At 43.6% G+C, this 23,893-nt stretch overlaps 1 protein-coding gene across 1 annotated transcript in view; it reads left to right on the forward strand.

Moving 5' to 3' along the window:
• Positions 1 to 23,893, forward strand: part of igsf3 (immunoglobulin superfamily, member 3) — a 91,125-nt gene that overhangs the window by 11,639 nt on the left and 55,593 nt on the right. The window contains exon 2 of the mRNA XM_049595188.1: positions 13,152 to 13,532. Coding sequence (XP_049451145.1) covers positions 13,152 to 13,532 — 381 coding nt within the window. The remainder of the gene's footprint in view (positions 1 to 13,151; positions 13,533 to 23,893) is intronic.

Raw genomic sequence — 23,893 nt, forward strand, 5'->3', positions numbered from 1 at the left:
GGATTATTATCTGCTCCTTGTTGTTGACACTATCGACATCAGCACCGGAAACGGATGGGAGAAAAATTGAATCAGCCCACATGGAAAAAGTCCCATTTCTGCTTGGCAAGCATCGCCCGTACGCTTACCTACATTTAACAATGTAATGGAAACAGACACCTACGGTGCGCAGAAACACACCAACACAGATGCACAAATTAGCCTTAACCCCCCCCCCCATGGCTTCCATCCTGGTCTCGCCAGCTGTTAAAAGCAACAACGCAGGTGGGGTCATGACTGTTGTAGCTCGGGGGGCTCATAAATTAGGACTGGTTAGCATAGTGAGAGCAGAGCATGGCATGACCCAGATGTGACACAACACAGGAGTCCCAGTTAAGATCGGCAGACATTGATTCAAGTCACAGAAATGGAGACTTAAGACAAACTGATGTGGAATTGACTGCTGAGACTTGTCTTACATAGACCTGACCTCCTGAATGGCATTCGACTTGAAAGCAGAATGTTTTGACATGAGACATATTAAAATCATTGTCTGTATAGTAAATATAAGTGCAGTAAGCAGCCGCCAAGCGTAACTTAGCATAAATGATGGAAAACCAAGCAGCAGTCTCCAGGGCTGGAAGATGAAGCCAGTGCAGAAGTGCCAAAAACTGCAGTTCCTCAAATGGCTATTTGAAGCTGGCTCCAAAAGTGAGTCAATCCTCATAGAGCCCCATGTTAAAATGCCCAACTTTACAGCAGAAATAAATATGTTTACAGCCTGATACCAAAAACTGTTTTGGCCTCTAGCTAATTATCCCATTCATGATGTTAAATCTCTATGAAATCTTTATATAACTCATCTAGTCAAACGTTATTAAGATTTAAAGTTATGCATAATTAAGGGCATAGCCACTTTGAGTGACAGGTGGATGCTGTCTGTTGACAAGCCGCTACCACGTAACCATGGTGGAATCCCATTTTCACAGAGTAGGTGTCGCCATAGATGTCGCTATTTCAGTGTGAATTGCGTTCATTAAAGTTATTTAACATCTCAAAGGCCTAAAAAAAGTTCAGGATTTGGTTGTACTTGAAGACCCTCTGAGGAGTCAGATATTCAATTTTTTTAGCATTTGTTTAATGGACTTAAGCCTGTTTTTCGCCAGCGAAAATTTGCATTAGGATTATCACAGTAGGGCAGCACAGTGGTACAGTGGTAAGCATTGCTGACTCACAGTAAGAGGGTTCCTGGTTGGAACCTGGGGTGGGGTAGCGCTACTGTGTGGACTTTGTATGTTCTCTCTGGGTACTCTGGCTTCCTCCCACAGTCCAAAGACATGCAGGTTAGGTTAATTGGTGACTCTAAATTGTCCGTAGGTGTAAATGTGAGCATGGATGGTTGTCTGTCTCTGTGGCGGCGGTCAACATGCCAAACTCAAGGCTTTAAAACAGGAGTCCACAAACCAGTGGGTGACGTCATAGTGGCTGTGTCCATTGTTTTATACTGTCTATGCTGGAGACAGAGGAAAACTGCTAGCCTGGCTGTGTCCAAAGGTAGCACAACCATTTCTTGGCTGCAAGCACTAACCTCCTGATGTCTTATCATTGCCCACAGCTTAGAAATAGTTAATCTCAAAACCCTTGGTAAAATATACTTTCATTAATGACCTGTGGAAGTGCTCGATGGCTGATTGTCACATTTGGACAGAGCTACTTGCCCCTCTCTCCAGTCTTTATGCGAAGCTAAGATGACCAGTTGCTGATTGTATAATTTCATATAGCACACATGCATGTGAGTGTTATCGTCTTCTCATATAACTCCCGGCAAGAAAGTGAATACGTGTATTTTCTAAAATCGTTTAAAAACAGCTTTGTCCCTGTTGGGAGAGGAAGAGAAAAAGAAGAGCTATGTAAGATAAAGAATTTGCACGGAAACTTTTTGTGCTCCAGCTAGAGATAGAGGGAGTCTCTGCGGGAGCATAAATGTGCAGCGCATTCATGTACTATACATGTATGTCTGTTTTTATGTCTGGTTCTGTCTTTGCCCTCCGGCTACGTTTCCTGCTCTCCAAGGCTGTGAACGGTATGGGGAGTCGTCCTCAACCCTGCTGGCTTACTAAAAACTCCCTCTGTGAATTTTTCCCTCCATGTACCTGCTCTCATCTAATAATCCCTGCATATATACCTCTGACATCACCTGGCTCTCTGTACTTGAGCCATACAAAGATGAAATAGTGACGTGCAGTATATCCACTTCATCTTCCCACTCTCCGAATGCTCCTGCACTCTCTTGTTCTCGCTCTGATTAGAGCTGCGTGGATATAATGGGCAGTTGTTGTAACTGTTTGTCAGCTGTTAGAGCGGCCCGCTGGCCTGGCTTACTGGCCCTCTAATGGAAGTTAGAACACTTAGTCTCTCTTGCTCGCTGTATTTCTCCGTGTCAGACACTCACATACACAGTGTCACACCTGCTTCCCGGCTGACAGGCTTCCAGCAGCTAGAATGTTTTCCCTTGGACACTAAAAATCATTTAGCTTTCTCTCCAGCACTGAACCAAACACGCAGTGTACCTTGTCTGTCTTTAAAACATCACAGTTAATAACTCTGCAGTGGATATGGGATTTGTCAGAGTTTTTGAAGCTGGCAGAAGGGTCAGAGGTTGTTAACGACAGCCCCTGCTACACTGATTTCTACATTCTGAGGCAGATGATGATTATCACCACGGGAAGGACAAGGAGTGCAGAAAAAGCGAGAGAATGAGGCCTGAATTATAATATTTGATACTGCCTAGAGCCTATCAATCAGAGATCCAAGAATCTGAGAAAGCCGTGGGGAAGAAAGTGTGGAGATTCTCATCACTCCATTACATGGTTTACTTTAGGATGACATGCTTACCTAGTGCCATGTAAAATGACTGAGCCAACTATTCACATTCTTGCTCAAGGACAGTGTCAGGATTTACACTGCGTCAGCACAGGCAACACATTGCCTTATGTCAAATTTAGATGTAGAAGATGAGAGGAAATTAAAGAAAAGGCAATTATAATGTTGCAGGGTGCAACATAATGGAGCCCATACGGGGTTTTATTTTGTTGCACGATTTCAGGCACGAGTCATATTGCTCCGTGCTCATATCTTTTATAAATGTTAACGTTTCCCTTACATGAAAATGTTTCCTCTTTCTGCCGCTTTCATCTTTCTCCCTCCAGTTTTCCCTCATCTTGGAATCTCTCTGTCTCCCTCGCACTCGTGCTCTCTCTGGTAATGATGTTAACAGGGTCAAATCCTTTCGGGAGCCTAAAGGGAGAAAAATGCTGAGTGATTTTGGAGAATGGTTAACCAGGGCTGAGGAGTGCAGAGAGGGAAATACTCTTCATGTTATTCATCTATCTCCAGCGTTTAGTTCTCTGTGTCACACACGTATGTGCAACACATAAGTCAGCGGTGCGCTTGTATATTCACTTAGTTCTCGGCATCTTTGTGGCGTTCCTAGCACCCCAGAGGCTGCTGTCGTTTTCTCTTTCGCTTCTTTCTTGTTCCTCTTTTTCCTTTCCTCTCACCATGCGATACTTTCTTTGCTCATCGCTACCTCGCTGTCTGCGAATCTTCACAAGATTTTAGATCTGTGGGATGAGTCTGAACCTCCCTTGGGGAGATAGGACATTGACTAGGTCCTTTTTTTTTTAATGTCTCGCAAGCATGCTCGTAATTAATTCATATTTCACCGGCTGGTGTTGCTTTAGTTCCCCGGCTCTTCAACTTTCCCCGAAAGTTTTTGTGGAAAAGTTTGAGGACAAGGACTTGCTGTTCACACACCATCAGGGGTGGGAAATACCACACAAATTGGTTTTGATCTGAAACTAAGTAATGCCAGGGCCAGAATTAGCAGCTGTATTGATACAGTTACAGATGTGTTTTATTTTCAAAGCCCCTAAAATTTGGTTTCACATTTTCAAATATTTCTCCATATCATTAAATATTCATTACTAGATAAGCAACACTTAAAGTTCAGAAAGAAAACATTATTAGTAAGTATTAATTTAGAGTTTAAAAGTCAAAAACTCTGCTAGTCTGCTTCACCAGAACCGTGTTGGTGTGCTTTATAATTTCCTAACAGTGTAAATCATTGGTTCTCAATCAAGGGTCTGGGGAGCCTGAAAGGTCCTTGAGGGAGTTCAAGGAGGTCCCCAGAAAAAATGGGGATTAGTTTGTTTTCACTAATTAAATTACTATAGAAGCCCAGTATGAGTAGAGGTGCTTTCATCATGCTGAATTGTGCTCTCCTCCCGTGACCTGGAAATCATTCACCCCCTCTCAGCCATCAGGAGGATCTTCCAATCTTTTTAAATGCACCTCGAGGAGACAAGGTGCGAGGAGAGAGAGGAGGTTTCTGGAGGCGCTTAGTGTAAGGAAACACAAGTGTATCCGAAAAGTCGCTTCCTTGCATCTCTCTCACACATTCTTGCCGGGAGGAGCTAAGACAGTAGTAAAAGACTTGAGTAAGGGAAGCAAGGAGACATGTTAGCACGATGAAAAACACCCTCAGAATCATAAGAGCGAATATTCTGGTCATAGGTTTCACTTCCTCCATGGTTATCTCCTCAACTGTATTTAGGGATCCTTGACACGAAAAAGGTTGAGAACCACCAGTGTAGATCTTGCTGCAATGCCTGACATCACCTTTTACCAAATGAGCATCGCAGACTTCAAACCAGTGAAAAGAACCCACAGAAAAACTCAAATACAGAACTCTCTCCTGTGAAATAACAAAAACTGTTTTAACGACAGCAGAAAACGTTGGGTTTTATGTAGGACCATAATCGCTCCAAGCAAGAGGATGATTGGAAAAAAAAATAGATTTCAGGGCCTTTAGAAGTGGCCTGTCCTCTATTCCATGAGGCAGAGCGATGTGTCATGATCTATGGTGTGAATGCGTCATTAATTTGCAGCCTGTGAGTGCTCATTCCCACCAAACAATTTGCCAAACAAAAAGCATTTCTTTTTTACTACTCCCTTTTAATTACTCAAACACATGTGTGTGTTTTAACAGATGATGCTCATCTTTCATTCTGTGCGACTGTGTGTTTGTGTTCTCGTAACTGACGAGGTGACCCCTGACTGCACGCACAGAGCAGCAGCGGGAAAGTAGAGCATGTATACTAAGTGCATGGGCGGATAATGAGACAATGGGCCCCTGGGTACAGATGTGCAAAAGGCCCCACCACCTCTCCTACATAGGAGGACACAGACTTTATAACTGTCGAGTGCTTTTGTTGTTGTTTTGCATCTATTTGTAGTCTTTATGCATTATGGTTTTGTTTATGTGTGTGTTTGTAGTTTGTTAGTTTTGCACCCTTTTGCGGCTGTTGTGTGTCTCTTTGTAATTTTCCTTTTCATGTCTTTGTAGTCATTTTGAGTATCTCTCTAGTCCGTTCCTGTTTATTGAGCATTTTACAAGTAAAGGTCAGGGGGGCTTCTGACACTGTGCCCCTGTGCCTGTGCCAAAAGGCCCATTCAGCAATCCATCCATGACTAAGTGTGCACATGATATGATGTCAGGCTCTTGTTGGAGGATAAGAAAGAAACATTGTTTTCAGAGTCACTTTCTCTACTCGAAATAAAAGTGGGTGAAATATAGATGATGGAGGTGGATCCATGTCACTACTATCAGTAATCAGTGACTTAGTTTTGGTAGTCCTGACACTTGAGGTAAGGTATCTGCCCACCCTTTGCTGGCAGGTCATCCCAACAAGTCAACTGTTTTTTTTTTGTGTACATACATGTATGTGTGTGTGTGATTAGGAATGAAAACACAGTGAGGAGAGGTGATGGACAGCTCGAATCGCCGCATTAGCACATCTCCACACCGCTGTGAATGTCCTCTATGTTACTTCCACCCTGCAGCGTTTTTATTATACACCTTTCTTGGTGTATAATTATCATGTGTCATAGACGAGTGATGGTGTTAGTGGTAGGCATGAATGCTAGTGGCCTCCCTGCTGTTTCCACTGAGAATAAGACACTGGCCACAAATGATTGGATTAGTATTTAACCCCACTTCCACTTAGCATAATCCTCTTTGCAGCTTTCTGTGTGTGTGTGTGTGTGTGTGTGTGTGTGTGTGTGTGTGTGTGTTTGGAGTCATCTGCCCCCATTGCTCCAGCCAACGAACATCAAGGTCAGTTAGAGAGCTTGTCCGTGGTCATTCACCATTATCTGACATGGGACGCATGTTTCCTGCGTCCAGTCAACAAGCTGTGTGGGAAGCGACTGACAGCAAAGACGAGAGATGAGACACAGGAGAGGGAAGCCGGAGTGGGTGAGGTCGAGAGGAGGAGAGGGGTAGAAAGACATCCGCGGTATGCAGGGATGGAGATGAGTGTTAATAATAGAAAATCCGAGGCCTTGTTGAGCAAATATGGGCACTCGGCGATCGAGGCAGCGCAGCCAGAGGTGAAGTGAAGTGGGGGAGGTTGCGGGCGCAGGATTATTGTGGAAGGGTGGTGGAATAGAGCAATCAGTTGAAGGTCTGCAGGGTTTGGTATGTCATTGTCAGCCTTTCTAAACAGCCTGCAGAGCGATGGGCACTTTGAAGTTTCACAGAGCTGCTTAAATCCTGCCTGAAAAGATGCAGGGAACCGCGAGGCACAGAGAAGAGACAGGAATATACAGAGAGAGGGAGAGGGAGAGAGCGGCGGGGCAGGACGAAGGGAAGGATTGACGATGGGTGAAACATGCAGGAAGGGAGTGAGAGTAATCAGAAGTAAGGAGGCAGCTTGTTTCAGGAGGATGACAGGAGACAGACGTGCGGAGGAAAGCTCTTAGTGCACCAACACAGTATGAGTAGTATGGTTTTTTGGGATGTATGAGTAATATGTTTCCAGCAGTTCTGGATGAGTAGCTGCAACATGAGAAGCAGTGATGCAGCGGAACAGCTCTGACCTGATCTGAGCTGGATGTGGGTAGACCGGGTGCCGCCAGATTAGCACACTGACATCACAGTGAAGAAAAACAGGGAACCAAAGTCTGAGTCAGAATGGATGGCTGCCTCTTACCTAATGCATCCCATAATATGCTCAGCCAGATTCAGTCAGTGCACTTCACTATAGGCTTTCTGTCAATCTTAGCTCAGGGTGTTTGGTGTTTGCTCAATGTGGAAGGATTTCCTGTGCTAACTGGCTTTTAAATGCCGTCGGCCAAATGTTCTGCAGGTTATGGCCTTTAGTTTTACAGCAGTGTGGTATGACAACATGTGCAGGTGGACAGAGATGTGCAAAGATGTGGGTAAAGGACTGGCAAGGTGCCAGCTATATTAGCTGCTGATAAGACGAAACCTCTTAAAGTCTAACTTTTCCAGAAGTCTAAAAACAAATAAATCATTTTTATCTGAGCTGCTGACAGAAATATGAGGAGGGATCTTTTCAGGGGAAATATGGATTTTGTTAAAGGTGCAGTATGTACTTCTGGAGGAAGATGAGCTGTTTTCTCATATGAACTCTGGACAGTGTGCGGAGAATCACGTTGCGGACATAGTCTGGAGTTTCCCTTTCCTATGTAACACACAACAGGATTGCCTGTTTGTTTAGGTGAGGGGTGGAGCCTGGGTAGAGCACACAGGAAGTAGGACATGAGGCAGATTACACTGTGGTCACAAAGCTGGTTTGTAGTTTGGTCATAAACAGTAGAGTCTCCTGCTGTTCCTTGAACTCGTCTGATGATTTTGGTGTCGACCCTTATCGGCAGCATCTCTGGAGTTCAACATTTTTGTCGCCGTCTTCGTTCAAATAGCCCTTCTTCTTCACTCCAGGGGCCAAATGCATTCAAGTCTGTGTAGATGACTAAAACTGTGTACGCACAATGACAGAAATGTGCGTATGCATTCTTTTCGTCAGATTTATAAAGCCGCGCATACGCCTGATTCCGTTTTATGAATCTTGATCATTGTGCCACTGGGTGCACAGGTGTGAGACACATTCTCACAGCCACAGTTCACCAGAAATGGATGTAGAAATGCCCTTAAACGGGGCATCGGTGGCTTAGTGGATGGAGCAGGCACCCCATGTACAAGGCTGTTGCCGCAGTGGCCCGGTTTCGAGTCCAGCCTGTGGCCCTTTGCTGCATGCCCAAAAACATATCTTTAAAAAAAAAAAAAAAAAAAAGAAATGCCCTTAAACATGTGTTTGCATATCTATACTTGTGCCCTACCAACATCCATTAGACCTGTCAATGAGAAATACACCAACAATGTCGCATCGACATTGGCATCGACGAGGTTCTCCAACAGTGCCAGAGCAGCCATCGTTACGCACGGCTGTAGATATTTGTAGCATCCTTAGCACTACTTAATTACATTTCTGCAAACTATCATTATGGTAAAATCTCAATTATTATTATTAAATGTCACATGGATGATCAATGATTCATTCATAACGCTCATGTGGAAACTGACTTTACTAAGTGCTGCACAGGATAAGATTAAACAATCACTGACAGGGAGGTGAATAAAAATAATGATGAAATTTATCACTCATGAATAATTAAGATCAATTTTCATAATGCGTCTTTGATTGACATTTTACACAAAGCTGTGTGAGCTGCAAAAATAATCAGCGAAGGTGGCAAACCACCCAAAACAATGCTTTCCGTCTCAACTAATATGTAATCTCCTCCTTATTATAACACACACAGCTATCTCAGGTAAAACTATGTGTATGTCTGGTCTGAAGAATGCATGAGGTGCGCACATACCAGTTTATGTGAGGAAAAAGTTGCATGGTTATTGTGCATTCACATCGTTTATGCGTATGGCCTCAGATGTTTGTTTTCCTCCAGTTTTTCATGAGCGTCGTGATAGAAACGCTCCCACTAGCTTGCTGTGAATTCTCAAGACAATTACTTTCTCTATCCAAACATGGGTTCAGTAGGACATTACACAGACTTTGTACTCAGGAGCTGGCAGGATAAAGTCTGTTTCATGTCTGATACAACTGATTCAGACATTTCCATTCTCACATACAGCTCCTGTGGGTAATGTCCAGATAATTTCAGGTTTGCAATGCATGTGTGATAGGGGCTGTAGTTGGCTGCTGAGTCTTATTTCCAGGTCAAATACCAGCGCAGTGGGTTGGTGGTTCAAACCAAGGTTGTCAGTATTTGACGACCTGGGAATGACACTCAACAATCAACTCTTTTTTCAGGACTGCATATTGAACCTTTGAGTGCTTACTTTTTTATTGATTATCTCCATTATATTTATGTCAAGACAGCATCAGGGTATGCCTCATATTATCCAGCAGCACTGCATGAATGATGTAAGCAGTGTGCGTGTGGAAAATTAATAAGCACAGAATTCTTAAGGAATACATTTGGAGCTCCATTTGACTCAGTTTATAATTTCAAGCCTCATATAGTATTCCTATAATATTCCTATAGGAACATATCTGTTAGGGTTCGGTGACATTACAGTAATCTTAACATTCTTTAAATGTGTTTGTTATTAGTACTGTCGCTATGATACTACTATGATATGATTTTCCGGCTGTAACTTAGAGGCAGCTTATTTACAGATAGTTGGACCACTTGGCAAAATAAACTGTTTATTCCCCGTATCTTTAAGAACAACGTTGACCTATCTAAAGTTTAAAGTTGCGGCATTCGTTGGTAGAGTTCCCTGATTTATATCTCGATGAGTCCTGTGGGGGTCCTTCAGGAGAAATCGAGCCGTAAGGAGTGGTTACTTGGTTTAATTTTCTCTTTGGTATGCCACTGACTGAGTTCATCCAACTGAGGCCACACACCTCAGTTGGAAATCATAGATTTGTAAATATTTTATCAGCCTATGAATGGATTGTGTCTCAAAAAGCGAGCGATAGACAAAAGACCTGAAGCTCCTCCAAGTGCAGGAAGGAATATAAGACATAGATCCAGACACACACACACAGTCAAGCATGCTCGTACATAGACACGCATACGCGGACGTAAATGGACTCGCACTAATAACAGTGAATGAAAGGTGGGGGTGTAGTGGAAGTGTAAGAGAAAGTTACTATGAGAGGGGAGAGGATGTTGAAGTTAAAAAGCTGTTCTGGTGAATTATTAATGCCAAGTATTGTGCCCACAGACACAGCATCTTACAGACTTTCTTTTTCTCTCTCTCTCTCTCAGACACACACACACACACACACACACACACACACACACACACAGCTGCAATCCCCAGTTGCTTGTGCAGACAGGAAACAGCGCGCTTGTCGCTCTGTCTGGATTTGGGGGGTATGTGTAAGTGCTCTGTTGTCTCCGGCCCCAATGAGAGGGATGTTTGTAGTTGTTCCCTGAATGGTGAATGCGGTGTGTGTGTGAGTTTGGTTTGTGTGTGTGTGTGTGTGTGTGTGTGTGAATGCAAGGGGTTGAGGCAAGATTCACATATGCTGTCTGCCTAAATATAGGCTACAAAGCAGCATACAGAATCAGTCTTCATGAGGTGTTTAATGGTTAAGTCGTCTCTCAGATGCTACAGTGCTCAGTACACAGCTCATCATAGTTCACTCCACTAAGTGCGGGTTTTGTTTGAATAAGAACGACGTACGAGAATAGAGGATTGCTAATTTATTCCTTTAAACATAAAATCTACAGAAACAATGTTTTGAAGTCTATCCGTCTTAGATTCTTATGGCCTTAGTTGTTATTTACAAAATGCAAATGATAGACCCTCTTAAATGAAAAATTAAACAGTGCTGGTACAAGCAGATCCTCATAAAACTAATCTAGAGAGAAGAAAATGCTTCGGGAGCAAATGACTGAACTGAATTTGTATTTCATGCCTAGAACAGGGAGGTATTTGACAAATCACTTAAACTATTTCAGGTGGCAGCTCTAACCTCTTGCAGTGTTAATTAAACGGCACCTAATAGGATTTCATTTGTGTAAATTAAAACAACATGTATCAATGTGGACTTAAAAATGCTAAGATTTGATTGACATTTGAGTGTTGCGGCTGACGCGGAAATGTGAATGGCCCTATCTAGAGCCAGCCTCTGGTTTGTCTATTTTGGGCTACTGTAAAAACAACATGGCAGGCTCTGTGGAAGAGGACCTACTCTGTATGTAGATGTAAACAGCTCATTCTAAAGCCTAGTTCAGACCAATGATTCGCGACAAGACGAAACAGTTTTAGAACGTCGCAAAGACAAGTTGCAGCGGTGTGAACTGGCCGGTCCGAGCTCGACTCAAGCTGGCTGATGGTGTCACCTGCAACTTAGCTGGTCATCTGCGGCTGGTTTTAGAATATAAGGCTGGTCACCTTTTTCTACAGCCAATCGGCTTGTAGTGAGGTCCGCAGGTCATGTCACAATGAGTGCAGACGGCATGTTTGTTTGCTGTTGGACGGTGGGTCGTTGCTGCTGATTGCTGTATGTGCCTCTGCCACCCAACTCACACACATTCTCACTGACTGTTATTCATATTATAGTGGTGTATTTATTATGAGTACAGTCCATCTGATGCTCGTTTTGTTTGTTTTTCACCGTTTCATCACTGCTACAAATGCAACTGCAGCCAGTATCTCACTATCACTATCCTAATTCATATTTAAAGGAGGTACAAATTGTATTCAGCCACAAAATGAGCCTGAAAAGCTGAAAATTAGAACAGAAGTACGGAGAGTTGTTGCATAGTGATGATACACCATCTCATCTAGTTGCATTGGTGTGAACTGGCAGGTTTTTAGAACGTTGCAGAACAGCGCATTGCAGGTCTTTGGTCTGAACTGGGCATAAGGCAAAGAAGACCTAACACGACTGATTTTCAGGTGATTATAAACTAACGAACACATAGTTATGAATATCATATTCCATTTCTGCCAACAGATGCCCCTAAATCCTACACACTTGACCTTTAAAGTAATTGTGACCAAAATATGTACAGAGTGAGAAAAAATTTTACTTAAATAAACTGTCAGTGCTTGCTGGTGGAGAAACCTTTGAGTGTGATGGTAACACTTTATCTAAATGAACTCATATTCAGCCTTTTTTGTACTGAATTCTTTTGTGACATTTCAGCCACCATTAACGCAGATACTGGCATATTGGTGCTGGTGTGATTAAGCAATATTACAGGAGAGGGTGTGATTTACCTTCATTGGCATGACGCATTGGTGCCGAGGCACCGCAGCAATACTGACTAATAACTGGAAACAATCAGTTACCAGTATACTCAGATGTAATGGAACCTAGTTAACTACTCCAGCAAGTATTCCTACCCTTAGTAATGACCTAACAACAGAGACGATTTATAGTCTCTTTTGAATCAGCCAGCCAGCTTCAGATAACCTTAATGCTTTGTAGAGATCCTGGGATTTCCCAAACTAATAAATACCTCACACACAACACTGCCCTGCCAGTTCAATCATGTTATAACATAGATATCCACTGAAAAAACAACATGGACACATTTAGCTGCTACATCCACAAACTTAACATGTGGGCTATTTCTAAGAGATATTGCCATGTCATTGACTCACTGGCATGAGGAGACATGCACCTCTAGGTTATGAACAGGGTGATCAAATCATGTTCTAAAAGTCTAGTCGACCAATGAGATTGCCTGGTTGGCTTTCTTGTTGTATGATTATTATTAATAATGGATGCATCAGACAAAACAGTGTTTAATATACACTTCAAAAATACCCATCCTCTGCACATGACACACTTAACACGCCCCGCTGACTTGTGTTCTACCTGCTCACACTGACCTCTCCCCTGACTCCCAGATGGCTGCCTCTTACCGCCAGTGTAGTGTAGCTGCGGTGCTGTCCATGTGGTGATGGGTTAACACATGAGTGCGTGTAATAGCAGCGAGCGTGATCGGACGACAGCTGTTAAAAAGACTTGCCGTGAATGTTTCAAGTGGTTAGTGGTGTTCAAAAGATGTGTGTCAGTGTGTGCATTTGCACACCTCAACCTCAGTATGCACTCTCCAGGCTGCTTAGCTGCACATGTCACGCTGTTTCAGTATTTCCTGGGAGATGTGGGGTGCATAAACTCTGCCAATGCTAAATATTTAAACCGCAGTTTTGTAACCCATGTTCTTACTTTCCTCTCTCCCTGCCCCCACCCCATCCTCTGTCTCTTTCTTTTTTCCCCTCTCCATCTCTCTCTGCCCATCTCCATTTGTAGCTGGTGTTGCCGTGGCTCAGAGAGTGGTAACAGTGCAAAGTGGACCGCTGGTACGGACTGAGGGCTCACATGTGACCATCTTGTGCAACGTGACGGGCTATAAAGAGGGGGTGGAACAGGACTTTGAGTGGTCCATGTACCTGCCATCAGCACCGGACAGGGAGATACGCATCGTGAGCACAGCTCAGCCAAACTATGCCTACTCGGTTTATGCCCAGAGGGTCAACAGTAAAGAGATCTACGTGGAGAGGCTGAGTGGCGACTCGTCTGTGCTTCACATCACCAAAGTGCAGGCCAAGGACCAGGGTCTGTTTGAGTGTTACACACCCAACACAGACGGGCATTACCTGGGATCCTACAGCGCACGCACCAACCTTACTGGTGAGTCTCTAAACACACACAAACACATAAAGACACAGTGGATGTACAGGTAACCAACTTGTGTGTACAGATAAACCACGTTATTACCACAGATGCTCGTGTAGTGATAATCCGCACATAGCTGTGAATGTATCAGTGGTATATCTGCTCAAGGTGTTAAAAAACAAAGCCACCAGTAGCCAGAGGTTGTTGTTTAATGACTTGTTTACTGATCAGTAGCACCGTTTAAATGTGGAAGTAATTCAAAGTGCTAGTGCCAGTGTTCTATAACTCACCTTGTTTGTAGTGCTGTGATTATATCAGTGAAGAGATTAACCTGCTATGAGGTTCCAGGCAAAGCTGACCCTTCATACAAGGGCTGCACTGGGAACAAAATCCGGCCCTGGCGATTTGGCTCTGGACGGGCCCCATTGCTCCCCGCTACCCCTAGGATTTAGAGTATAGGAACACTCAAAGTCAGACCCAAGTATGACGCTGAATGTATTAAACTGTATGGACCTTGAATTAATGACTAAAGAGAAATCTCGACTTTGTGGCTGGACCAGTTGGGAAACACTGCCTTACGGTATAGGTAGGCTATTGACATTTTTGTGACCATGTTAACCCTAATCAGATCGGCCATTCCAACCTTAAATGGGCCAGAGCCGGCAGGTCTTTCTTTATTCCTCCCTCCACAGTTTTATCTCTGACATTGCTGGTTGTAGCCTTGCGGTCCACAAGCTGGGCTGTCCCATCTGGCATTTGCCAGAATTGCCTGATGGCCAATCAGAGCCTGCCTCAAACTCTCTGTGAATCTTGCTTGTATCCTGTTGCCTTTAAGTACCCATCAGGTAGCCTACATAGTGCACATGGTACACTACACATGGCATTGTCTTTTGCCAAAAAACAATGCCAAAAAACAACCAAGAGTCATATTTTGGAATACTATCCTGCCCTAGGTTTGCTTTGCTTCAGTTAGTAAGGTGCAGTATGATTAAACATACATTTATTTAGGTGTACAAAGCATATATGCTTATGTCAATAAAATTAGACAGGTAGATTTTGACACATGGACCCTTCATAAAACAGGGCCTTGCCATTAAATAAAATTCACTGCCTGCCTTGAGTCATATTGTGCCTTGATGTTGCATATTCCAAACAAATTTACAATAACATTTTCACCTTGGGGCCTTCGAGTGTTGTGTCTCGTTAGAGTTCTGTGAGACCAAGTAAAACCAAAGCATTATTTGTATCACAGTGAGACCGCTGACAGTCACAAACAAGAAATCAATAACAATAATCTGTGCGCACTCTTTGGAAGGAGTGTGATGAGAGGAAGTGTTGCACTCCAGTTTCACACGAAGTCCCACCTGTTCTGACCGGGGAAAACCAAGTTCTCTCCTATCTCTCTCAATCTCAATCACACACTCCCACACACACACACTCACATAAGCTCACATACCTCCATCCCACACCTACTGAATTCGTCCCTTGCCCAGAGCTGTTTCAATAACGCACCCGGTGTGTTGGCGTGATGTGTGACTGTTTCAAACAGTAGCATTAGTTTCCGTCTTAGGCTCCTTCTCAATCTCGCTCCCGAAGATGTATACAGATCTACCCAACAGGCCCGCAGCAGTGAACACACAGCTGTCATAGATGGAGATTCCATTCCCTTCATAACTTCATGCCTTTATCCCTGACATGGCTGACCTTCCTCTCAGGGCGTGCAAACCAAATGCTTGCTGGATGAAAATTCAAGTTATTTGTGTCCCCATTGTATCCAAGTTATTCAGTGAGTGGCACTGAGAAATACCAATATCGGAATGCTTTCTTTGAGGGTCTGTGTGAGGTCACGCTGTAGAAACAAAGGTTACCCTGCGCTCAGCAGATCAATAGGCTTGGCTTTTCACTGAACAAGTGTTATTATCTGGTTCTAATCTCTAAACAAATATCTGCGGAAGTGCTGTATGCAGAATCCGTTGGCGATGGTACAAGACTTTTGTATCAGAAGCAGTCTGGTTTCAATTTGTAGTCTGAGTAATATTGACCAATCATGTTTGATTGGCCTTTGGTTGCCTGCAGGTGAACAGTCCATGTGGAGAGCAGAAGAGGCAGAACACAGAAATTTAATCTCCAATCGGCTATCATCTTATGTCCATTTAGCTTTTTATTAGCTTTTTTCTAATTTATGTTCTTTCATATGCAGATATCTGTTTACAGAGATTAGCCAAAATGTTGTCTGGACCTGTCTCAAGTGACAAATCGAACTGTAAACAGTGAATGGCACACATAAGAGGAAGTCTTGGCCCAGATATCCTCTGGCTACATCAAATCTCCTGAAATACTGGCTGGTGCCCCCAGAGGCTTTATTGTTGTCAGATGCCGATGGGTTCCATGGTTGTTAGGACCTCAGTTGCATTTTTCTAGTGTGAGCAGTATGGCCTGAATGTGGGGCAGGGCTCAGGCGTAGAGCACTGTGGAAAAAAAACACTGCTGATAGCACACAGTATTTATAGAAATGCATGTGAGAGGGCTGCGTGTGAGCGGAAGTGTTGAGGGACTGTTATCTGAGCCTTTCTGTGTCTCTAACCTCTTAACCTAGTTTTCAGAGGTCAGGGGTACGTGGCAGGGTCTTTTCCCTCTTTTCTTTGCCGTGCTCTTGAGCCCCTCTGTGATCCCCCCAGCAGCTGCGCGCCTCCTTGGACCATTGTGGGCAAACAATACCTTGTCCTTACTCCCCTCCCCTTTCAATCCCCCTTCTATTCCTTATTCTACTGTCTTTCATTCTGTCATCTGTCTGTCTCCATTTATCAGCCCTGGCCTCTTTCTCTAATTTGCTCTTGTTCTATTGTGTATATATAAAAAATACCTTTGCTGATGCTGCCTTTGAGAATATGTGTTTCAAGGGTGATGTCAAAGGACAACAACAAGCAGGGAAGTGCCGTGGAGGAAGTATGGGGAGGAAGGATACGAGATAGAAGGGCAGAAAGAAGTGTCTGTGTGAGTGTGTTTGTCTGACGGTGGGGTGGTTGGGTTAATTGTAGGGATTGAAGGCCACGCAGTAATCTTTGTCCTGAGTCCTGCATTAAGGCTTACTCACGGGGATGTGTTTCGTCTGTAGTCACCTCTCTGTACAAAGAGCAGGGGAAGGTTTTAACAGGGAACTTAATAGCCGTTGCCTGAGGAGAAGAACGGTTTCTGCAGTGCACCTGGACAGCGTTCTCCCTGATACTGTGACGCTATGTTTTCATGTGCTGCATTGTCTGTTCTTATTCTGCCTGTGCATGTGGTTGATTGCCTGGAAAGATGATCCCTGCTTCTCTTTGTGTGGAAGCTTTTGTGTTTTTTAAGAAAATGAGCAGACCAAAAGTGTGTGTGTGTGTGTCTTTTTTTACCCTCTGTGATACTAAACTTAGATTAATCAAGTGAAAATGTAGCTCGGCTCAGCCCCCAAGTGCCAATGCTGCCTTAGGCAGTGCACTAATATCACACATGTGAGAAGAATAATTGACCATCATGGCACAAATACTGGATTATGTCCACTAAATCAGGGGGTGACACAGAGATGCAAGAAAATCATTATTTTCTAATACAGAAAAGGTTATGGCATTTCCAGTGTTATTTTCCTACAATATTTTGAATGGGAAGACAGAGTGGCTCACTTGCTAAGAAGGATGCCTGCAAATGAAATATTGGCCCACATACTAAAAATGTCTATAACTAATATTTTTAGATTAAGAATTAATCAGCATGTGATGTAAAATCTTGTTGTGACAAAACCCACAGAGAATTATTACCCAACTCTGCATTTCCCTCCAGCTCTAAAGAAATTCATCGAGTATTTCAGTACATGGATTTAAGGCCCACAGCTGAACTGTTTTGCTTCAGTCTCACAGGTCTCATCAACCCTGTTTTCAGCAGCTGCAGGCGGTTGAAAAAACTCTAAATCCCACTGAATGCTACCTGCTCGGCAACAAACAGCAGACAGACAAAGTTAGCAACAAGCTGGTGAACATAAGGAAGCATTTAGCACATAAAGAGCAAGAAATTTCCCTCAGGAGTTGGTGGAGACCAAAAACAGAGCCAAAATTAGGGTGAATACTAGACTTAGGTGAACAGAAAAACAGCTTAATGTTAACATTTAACACAAACAGCCCCTAAAACTAACTTGTCTGTGTAGCCCAACATTGCATTTTGGCTCTCTAGAGAGTAGCTTCAGGTCAGGCAAACACTACAGTACATGCTTGAGGATTTGGTTCCACATAGGTTGGACAGTAGTGCTGGGTATTGTTTTAAAAGTTAAGATACCAGTATCAATACCTTTTGAAATGATACCAGTAGAGCACTTCATTTGATACCCATAATGTGAATAAGATGGCGAATGAATGTTAGCCACTGCTGCTGTTAGCTTGTGCTAACCAGGCAGACACTGAACTGGCCGTTGACCAAGGAAAGCGGCTCCAGAGACGGCAGCAACAGCCAGTTTGTTGGGACTGTTTAACAACTCGATGTTGGAGATTAGCTACTGCTGCGTTAGTTCATGCTAACCGGGCGCATGTTGAAATTAGTGTTCGTCAAGGAAAGTGGCTCCGGAGATGGCAGAAACCTATACTATGCTGCTGGGAGTTGAGATGGTCTGGAATCAAATGCAGGTTGACTGGAGACGTTTCGATACTTGATACTGTTTTATTTTGGTCAATACCTTAAAGATATCAAGTACAGTGAGTAAGTTGGGCAATATGATAGTATATACCCTGAGAAGGTAGAAAATTATGGTGATGGAAGACTTGGGCCATATCGCCCACCCTCCAGCACTGCTTTACGAGACTGACAATCTTAAGAGGAGTAAACCAGACTTGAAGTGTTCATCATAATGAAGGAACATGTCTCTCAAATGTCACACAAATGTCTCAGTGTGGCACTTTCTCTGTATTTGATATGTTTTTGAATGACAGTTCTAAAGCAGCACGGCATGAGCCACAGTACGCTGTGCTTACAGGAAACATTTGGATAAATTCCAGACTCCTGTTTTGTTTTTGTCTTTTGATTATAGCAATCACAAAAGATAACACGGTGCCAGCGTTATCCTTTAACCTTTCACCAGCTGCAGTGGCACCACAGTCATGCCAACTGTGTGACCCACGCAGAGATAAGAGTGTCCCTCTTAGTAAATGAATATGTTTCAAATGAAACCACTTTATTTCTTTTTTTATTTCTCGTACTCTTTCATTGTGTCTTTTTACTGGAACAGTCGTCGTTGTTTGTGCTTCACTGTCTGTGGTTAAGTACTGCATGAGGCATGCATTTAACCTGTTGTTGTAAAGCTGTTTGAGGCCAAAGGTTACAATAGTTACTCTGATCTTGGAGATTGACTAAGCTCAGTCTGTTGCATTTGAGTGTGTGCTTCTGGCTGCTAGTTTGTGCATGTGTATGTGTGTGTCTGTGTGTGAGTTTGACTTCCTCCTACACATCAGATTGCAGAAGAAAAGGACAACAGCCTGACATGGCCATCATGGTTGTCCTTATCCTACGCACCAGCCTGTGTTTGAGCGAGTCCAAGAGCTAGCAGAAAAACAAGCCCTCGCTGAGACAAGTATCACACTGCTCTTACTCATGAAGCTCCCATATACCCTCACTGTCCTAGAAAGCACCATAGGTGTCACCATACTGGCAGATATACAAATCCTAGCCTCCGCATTTGGCAGCCGTCATACATTCCCAGTGCTGTAGTAATGTAGTAATGGAGCTGGAGAACCAAAGCCTTGGTGAATTTTCAAACAGAAGCATCCTTGCATCTCTCTGTTATTCACTGCCACTGGACAAGAAAAAGGAAGAAAGCGTTCATCTTTAGATGTGTGGCACTAAAAAAAAATTAAGTTTGGCAGCGAGTGGTTTTGAAGAAAAGGAAGTGAGATGGATGGCGCGAAAAGGCAGAGATGAGGAAATTGAAAAAGAGAGGAATGGGGACAGAAGTGGCAGTATTGGAAAAGGGTAGTGGGGCGATGCTGAATAGAGTGTGTGACCAATAAATGATGAGCTCTTCCTCTCGACTCCAATGTGATTGGTTACACCTCCTCGAGGCATTACCCACAATACAACTGGCGCTATAGGGGTGCGTTTTAAATAGTCTCTGCCTGATGTGACTCCTAAGGTTAATGCAGTTACAAACCGTTGTGCAAGTTCTAAATGCAATTAGCCAGCACAAATTGAGGAGACTGGGAAAGAAAGAGACAGACGGAAGGAGGCTGGAGATGAGACCTAGGAATTTCAATTAAGGAAGAAGGAAACTATTGGGCAAATCATTTTCAGAACAAACCGCGGCAAAATACCACATTTCCACCAGTCACACTTTCATTCTCATTATATTTATGGTCTACATTTTATTTTCTTGCATTTCTAGTGGAGAAAATCCATTCACCTGATGAAACTGTGGCCCTAACGTAAGCTGGAAATATGTGAAGCAGTGCCTACCCAAGGTCAAAATGCAGTTTTGTTTGTGATTGTTTGCAAAGAGGGCAAAGAACAGTGTTGATTTTTCCTAGCATAGCTGAGCCTGTGCACTGCTAAACATACATACAGAGTAAGAGTGGCTGAATCATGCTTCTGCTGAGCTCAGCGCTGTGAGTGTGTGTATGTGTGTCTGATTTGTGTCTCTCCCCTGCCTTTCTTTTCACGAGGGAGCTGGCGCTGCCAAGTTGCACTCCTCTACTTCACTTCACTTAATGAGATAGACCGAATGTGGAGATGTCATCTTGCATTCCATCTTTTACACTGGGTGACACCAGGACCCTTCGCCCCCCACATCCTTCTTCTCCTCCAGTCTCTCTCATCATCTGAATCCTGCTCGGTCCATCAGTCCAAAGCCCCAGAGCCGATTCAGTCTGGTCTCCCTGCCTCGGCCCCCAGCTGGCATTGGTCATGCAGGTATATGGGTTTGTCAATACAGCCGCTCTTTGAGCTTTATCACAAGAGAAAGCACGAGGGTGATTGAAGTACATAGGACAAGATTGTGCAGGGAAACGGTGACTGAATAAAGAAAGAGGAGGAGGGATGGGAAGGAAAGAGATGAAGATGTTTTTTGAGGAGGCAAACTTATGGGTGAAGACTTTTGTTGAAAGATATAGTCAGATGTACTGGAGGAAAAGCTGAATAAAGGAGAGAATGTGTAGATGAATAGACAAGGGAAGTTGTATCTCTACGTCTGTGGTATTGATTGGGAGCAGAGGCCTGTGTGTGACTGGAGCATTTTATCTCCCTCGTCTCTCCTTGCAGTGACACTTCCAGCTTTCTCTGCTCCCCCTCTCTTTGGCCTTACCATCACCTCTCAGTTTCATTTACTATTACATTCCCTTCTCTGCCTTTTGTGTATATGTGTGCGTGTGTGCGCGCGTGTGTAAGCACATACTGGCTCTAAGCTGCGGACCAGGCAGGACTCCAAATGGAAAGAGATTTTATCACTGTGTCTGGCTTGCCATTTCCTTGCACATCTCATCTACTTTAGCGAACAAGGCTTCCTACTCAATAACATTACTGCCACTCGGACCCACCGTACGGAGATACACACATTCACACACACACACACACACACACACACTAAACAAAAAACACAAACAAAGTCGCAGTCACACAGTGTATCGAGCTGTCAGTCAGGACAGATGTCGCACCCATAATTGACTCTGAGAGAGACAATGCTGTAGTGCTCCCATCGGAAGACATCCTTTCTACTGAACATCACTGAAGAGGGCTTTAAAAACCCAGTGGATCACTGTGGTAGACAATACAACTGCTGAATAGAACATGTAGCACCGTGAATAAAGCAGCGCTGTTGAACAGGGGCAAACAGACACCTGGATACTTTGTAGTCCTGCAGGGCAAGCTGTACTATACTGTATGTACATATGTAGTTTATTTGGAGAAAACTGTAGCGGGTTTGGCCTTAAATGTGGGTGGAAAAAAGGAATATATTCCAAGTTTGAATTTTTTGTTTTTCACACTAATCCTCATAGGGCCTCAAAAGACTACGCAAAGATGGGGCAGTGAATGTAAGGGTTTGTATGAGCAGGTAATGTGTCCTCTGATGGGTAATCAGAAACATTAGCATTAGCATGAAAACATGAACAGGCACATTCAGGTTGATAGCAGTTTGGATATCGGACAAACTAACTGTGTACATTCTCAAACTCAAAGAGGATGAAGTAATAAAGCTACACTACAGGTCTTCATAGGACCTGTAGAAAGCCTACCAATGGATCTGACCTCCACAAATACACAGGAACCCCAGAACATCACCGACCCTGCCCTACCCATTTGCACTGTAGAGAAGTTGGACCTGGCAACAGCTGGGTATCAGTAGGCTACTTGATACCTTTAAGGTATAGACCAAAATCACTCCAAGTAGTATCACAACTTCTCCAGTCAAACGACACTCAATCTCAGAAGGAAAAGGCCAACGATATGGGAGATTGAAAGTGATATCAGGTACAATGGAGAGGCAAAAGCAAGACAACTCCCCAAAAAGGGAATGGTTTTACATGTGGTGGCCACAGACAGTTGCTCTCTCTCTCTCTGGCAAGGGGGTTTGTTGTGTCTCCCAGCACAGTCTCAAGAGCATTGAAGAGATACCAGGAGACCAGCCGTTACAGGAGGAGAGCTGTACAGGTCCATAGAAGGACAACAACCCAACAGTAAGACCGCTATCTGCTCCTTTGTGTGAGAAGGAACACGAGGAGCACTTTCAGAGCCCTACAAAATGACTGAGACACATTATGAGTTGCTGAGATAAAATTCACACAAGCTGGATCAGCCTGTGATTTCATTTTTTTAACTTTGATTTTCAGTGTGATTTTGAATAAAGTTGAGCGCTGTGTGAAGCAGAAAGAAAAGGTATCAAATGAAGAACTATATTATTGGTTTTGGTATCGCTATCATTTTTTTAAACTATACCAGCCCTAGATCTGGCTCAACTGAGGTCCTGTTTCAGGTTTTGGATACTGTGAACCCAGTGGACCTGTGTAGACCTCTGGATGAAGCTGCATGGGGGCCACATAGTGTTTTAGCCTGGCATCTTGCTCCAAATTGCTGCTAAGCAGTTTGGCGGGCTAATTAGGAAGCTGTTACCATTAAACATGAATCTAAATGCTCTTGTAGCCTACAGACACACATTCAAGCATACACTTCCTTGCAAATTTTGGTTGGTACCCTTCTGAAAATGATGTCAGAGATGCTCTGCATTTAGTTCTGCACCCACGCTGCTGAGCTAGGCTAATGAGAAAGGATTTAATGTGCTAACAAATACACGTGTGTGTGTGTGTGTGTGTGTGTGTGTGTGTGTGTGTGTGTGTCTCTGTGCGCATATGTGTTTGTGTGTGCTGAGTGTATATATTTATTAATGTTTATATAATGGGCTAAAGATGCGCCACTGTTCCTCTAGTTGATTTGATTAGCTTAGCTAAGCGCTAACCCTCAGGGGCCTGCTGCCTCTTCTCTGTGAGATTAACAGAACACAGCCACAGTTTGAATATGAATCTCAGCATGAATATGGATGTAAATGAATGTGCTAACGAGTGTTTGTGTTCATGTTGTTAAAATGTGTGCTAGTAAGGAGTGGAGCTTGCAGTATAATAGCCTCCAGGACTTAATATGGTTGTGAGTGTGGTCCAGGACACTCACGCTGCTGCATTGTTTGATGTCGGCGGCTGCTTTGAAGCCTTATCTGAGCACAAGTGGGACAGGAGGTTTTCCTGGTTCAAGATATACATCTGATAACCCCTTTTGACACAGACACAACTACACACACAGCCTTCAGAATCCATTCACACACATTCATACATGAACATGCGCAGATATCGGCACTCATGCCCTCACTCATGTCAGGGTTATTCACGCACTTATAGATATGTTAGAGATGCTGACAAGTCCACACTTTTCAGTGATGTATCCTGTGCGTGGAGAGAATTGGCATTGTTAAATAGTAACTGCACCCAGGCAAATATTTTTTTTTGCAATGCCAACTAGTGGTTGGCAGTGATGTAGTGTTTGTGCAATGCAGCTGGCTATGGTCACAAGCACATAAGCTGCACTCCGTTTGGCCGTGCCAACATGCTGATTGTACGTGACGGCAAGGACGGGGAAACCCTATTAAACAAAGAGCAGGAGGCATATGAGACAGCAAGTATGATGTTAAATATATACAGGCTGATAATCAGACAGCAGCGCATCATGAAAATGCTGCAGTAAACTTGAGCTTTATCTTTTTACAGCTTCTTTGAGTGGGCAGGGACATTTCAGCACCTTCTTCATTTGGATTTAGCCACAAGAAAAATGTGTCTATTTGTATTGTTTACTCTGCTGCTGGTATTATGTTTACCTGCTGCCCAAAGTTT

This window comes from Epinephelus fuscoguttatus, linkage group LG13 (genome assembly GCF_011397635.1).
Source record: "Epinephelus fuscoguttatus linkage group LG13, E.fuscoguttatus.final_Chr_v1".
Lineage (NCBI taxonomy): Eukaryota > Metazoa > Chordata > Actinopteri > Perciformes > Serranidae > Epinephelus > Epinephelus fuscoguttatus.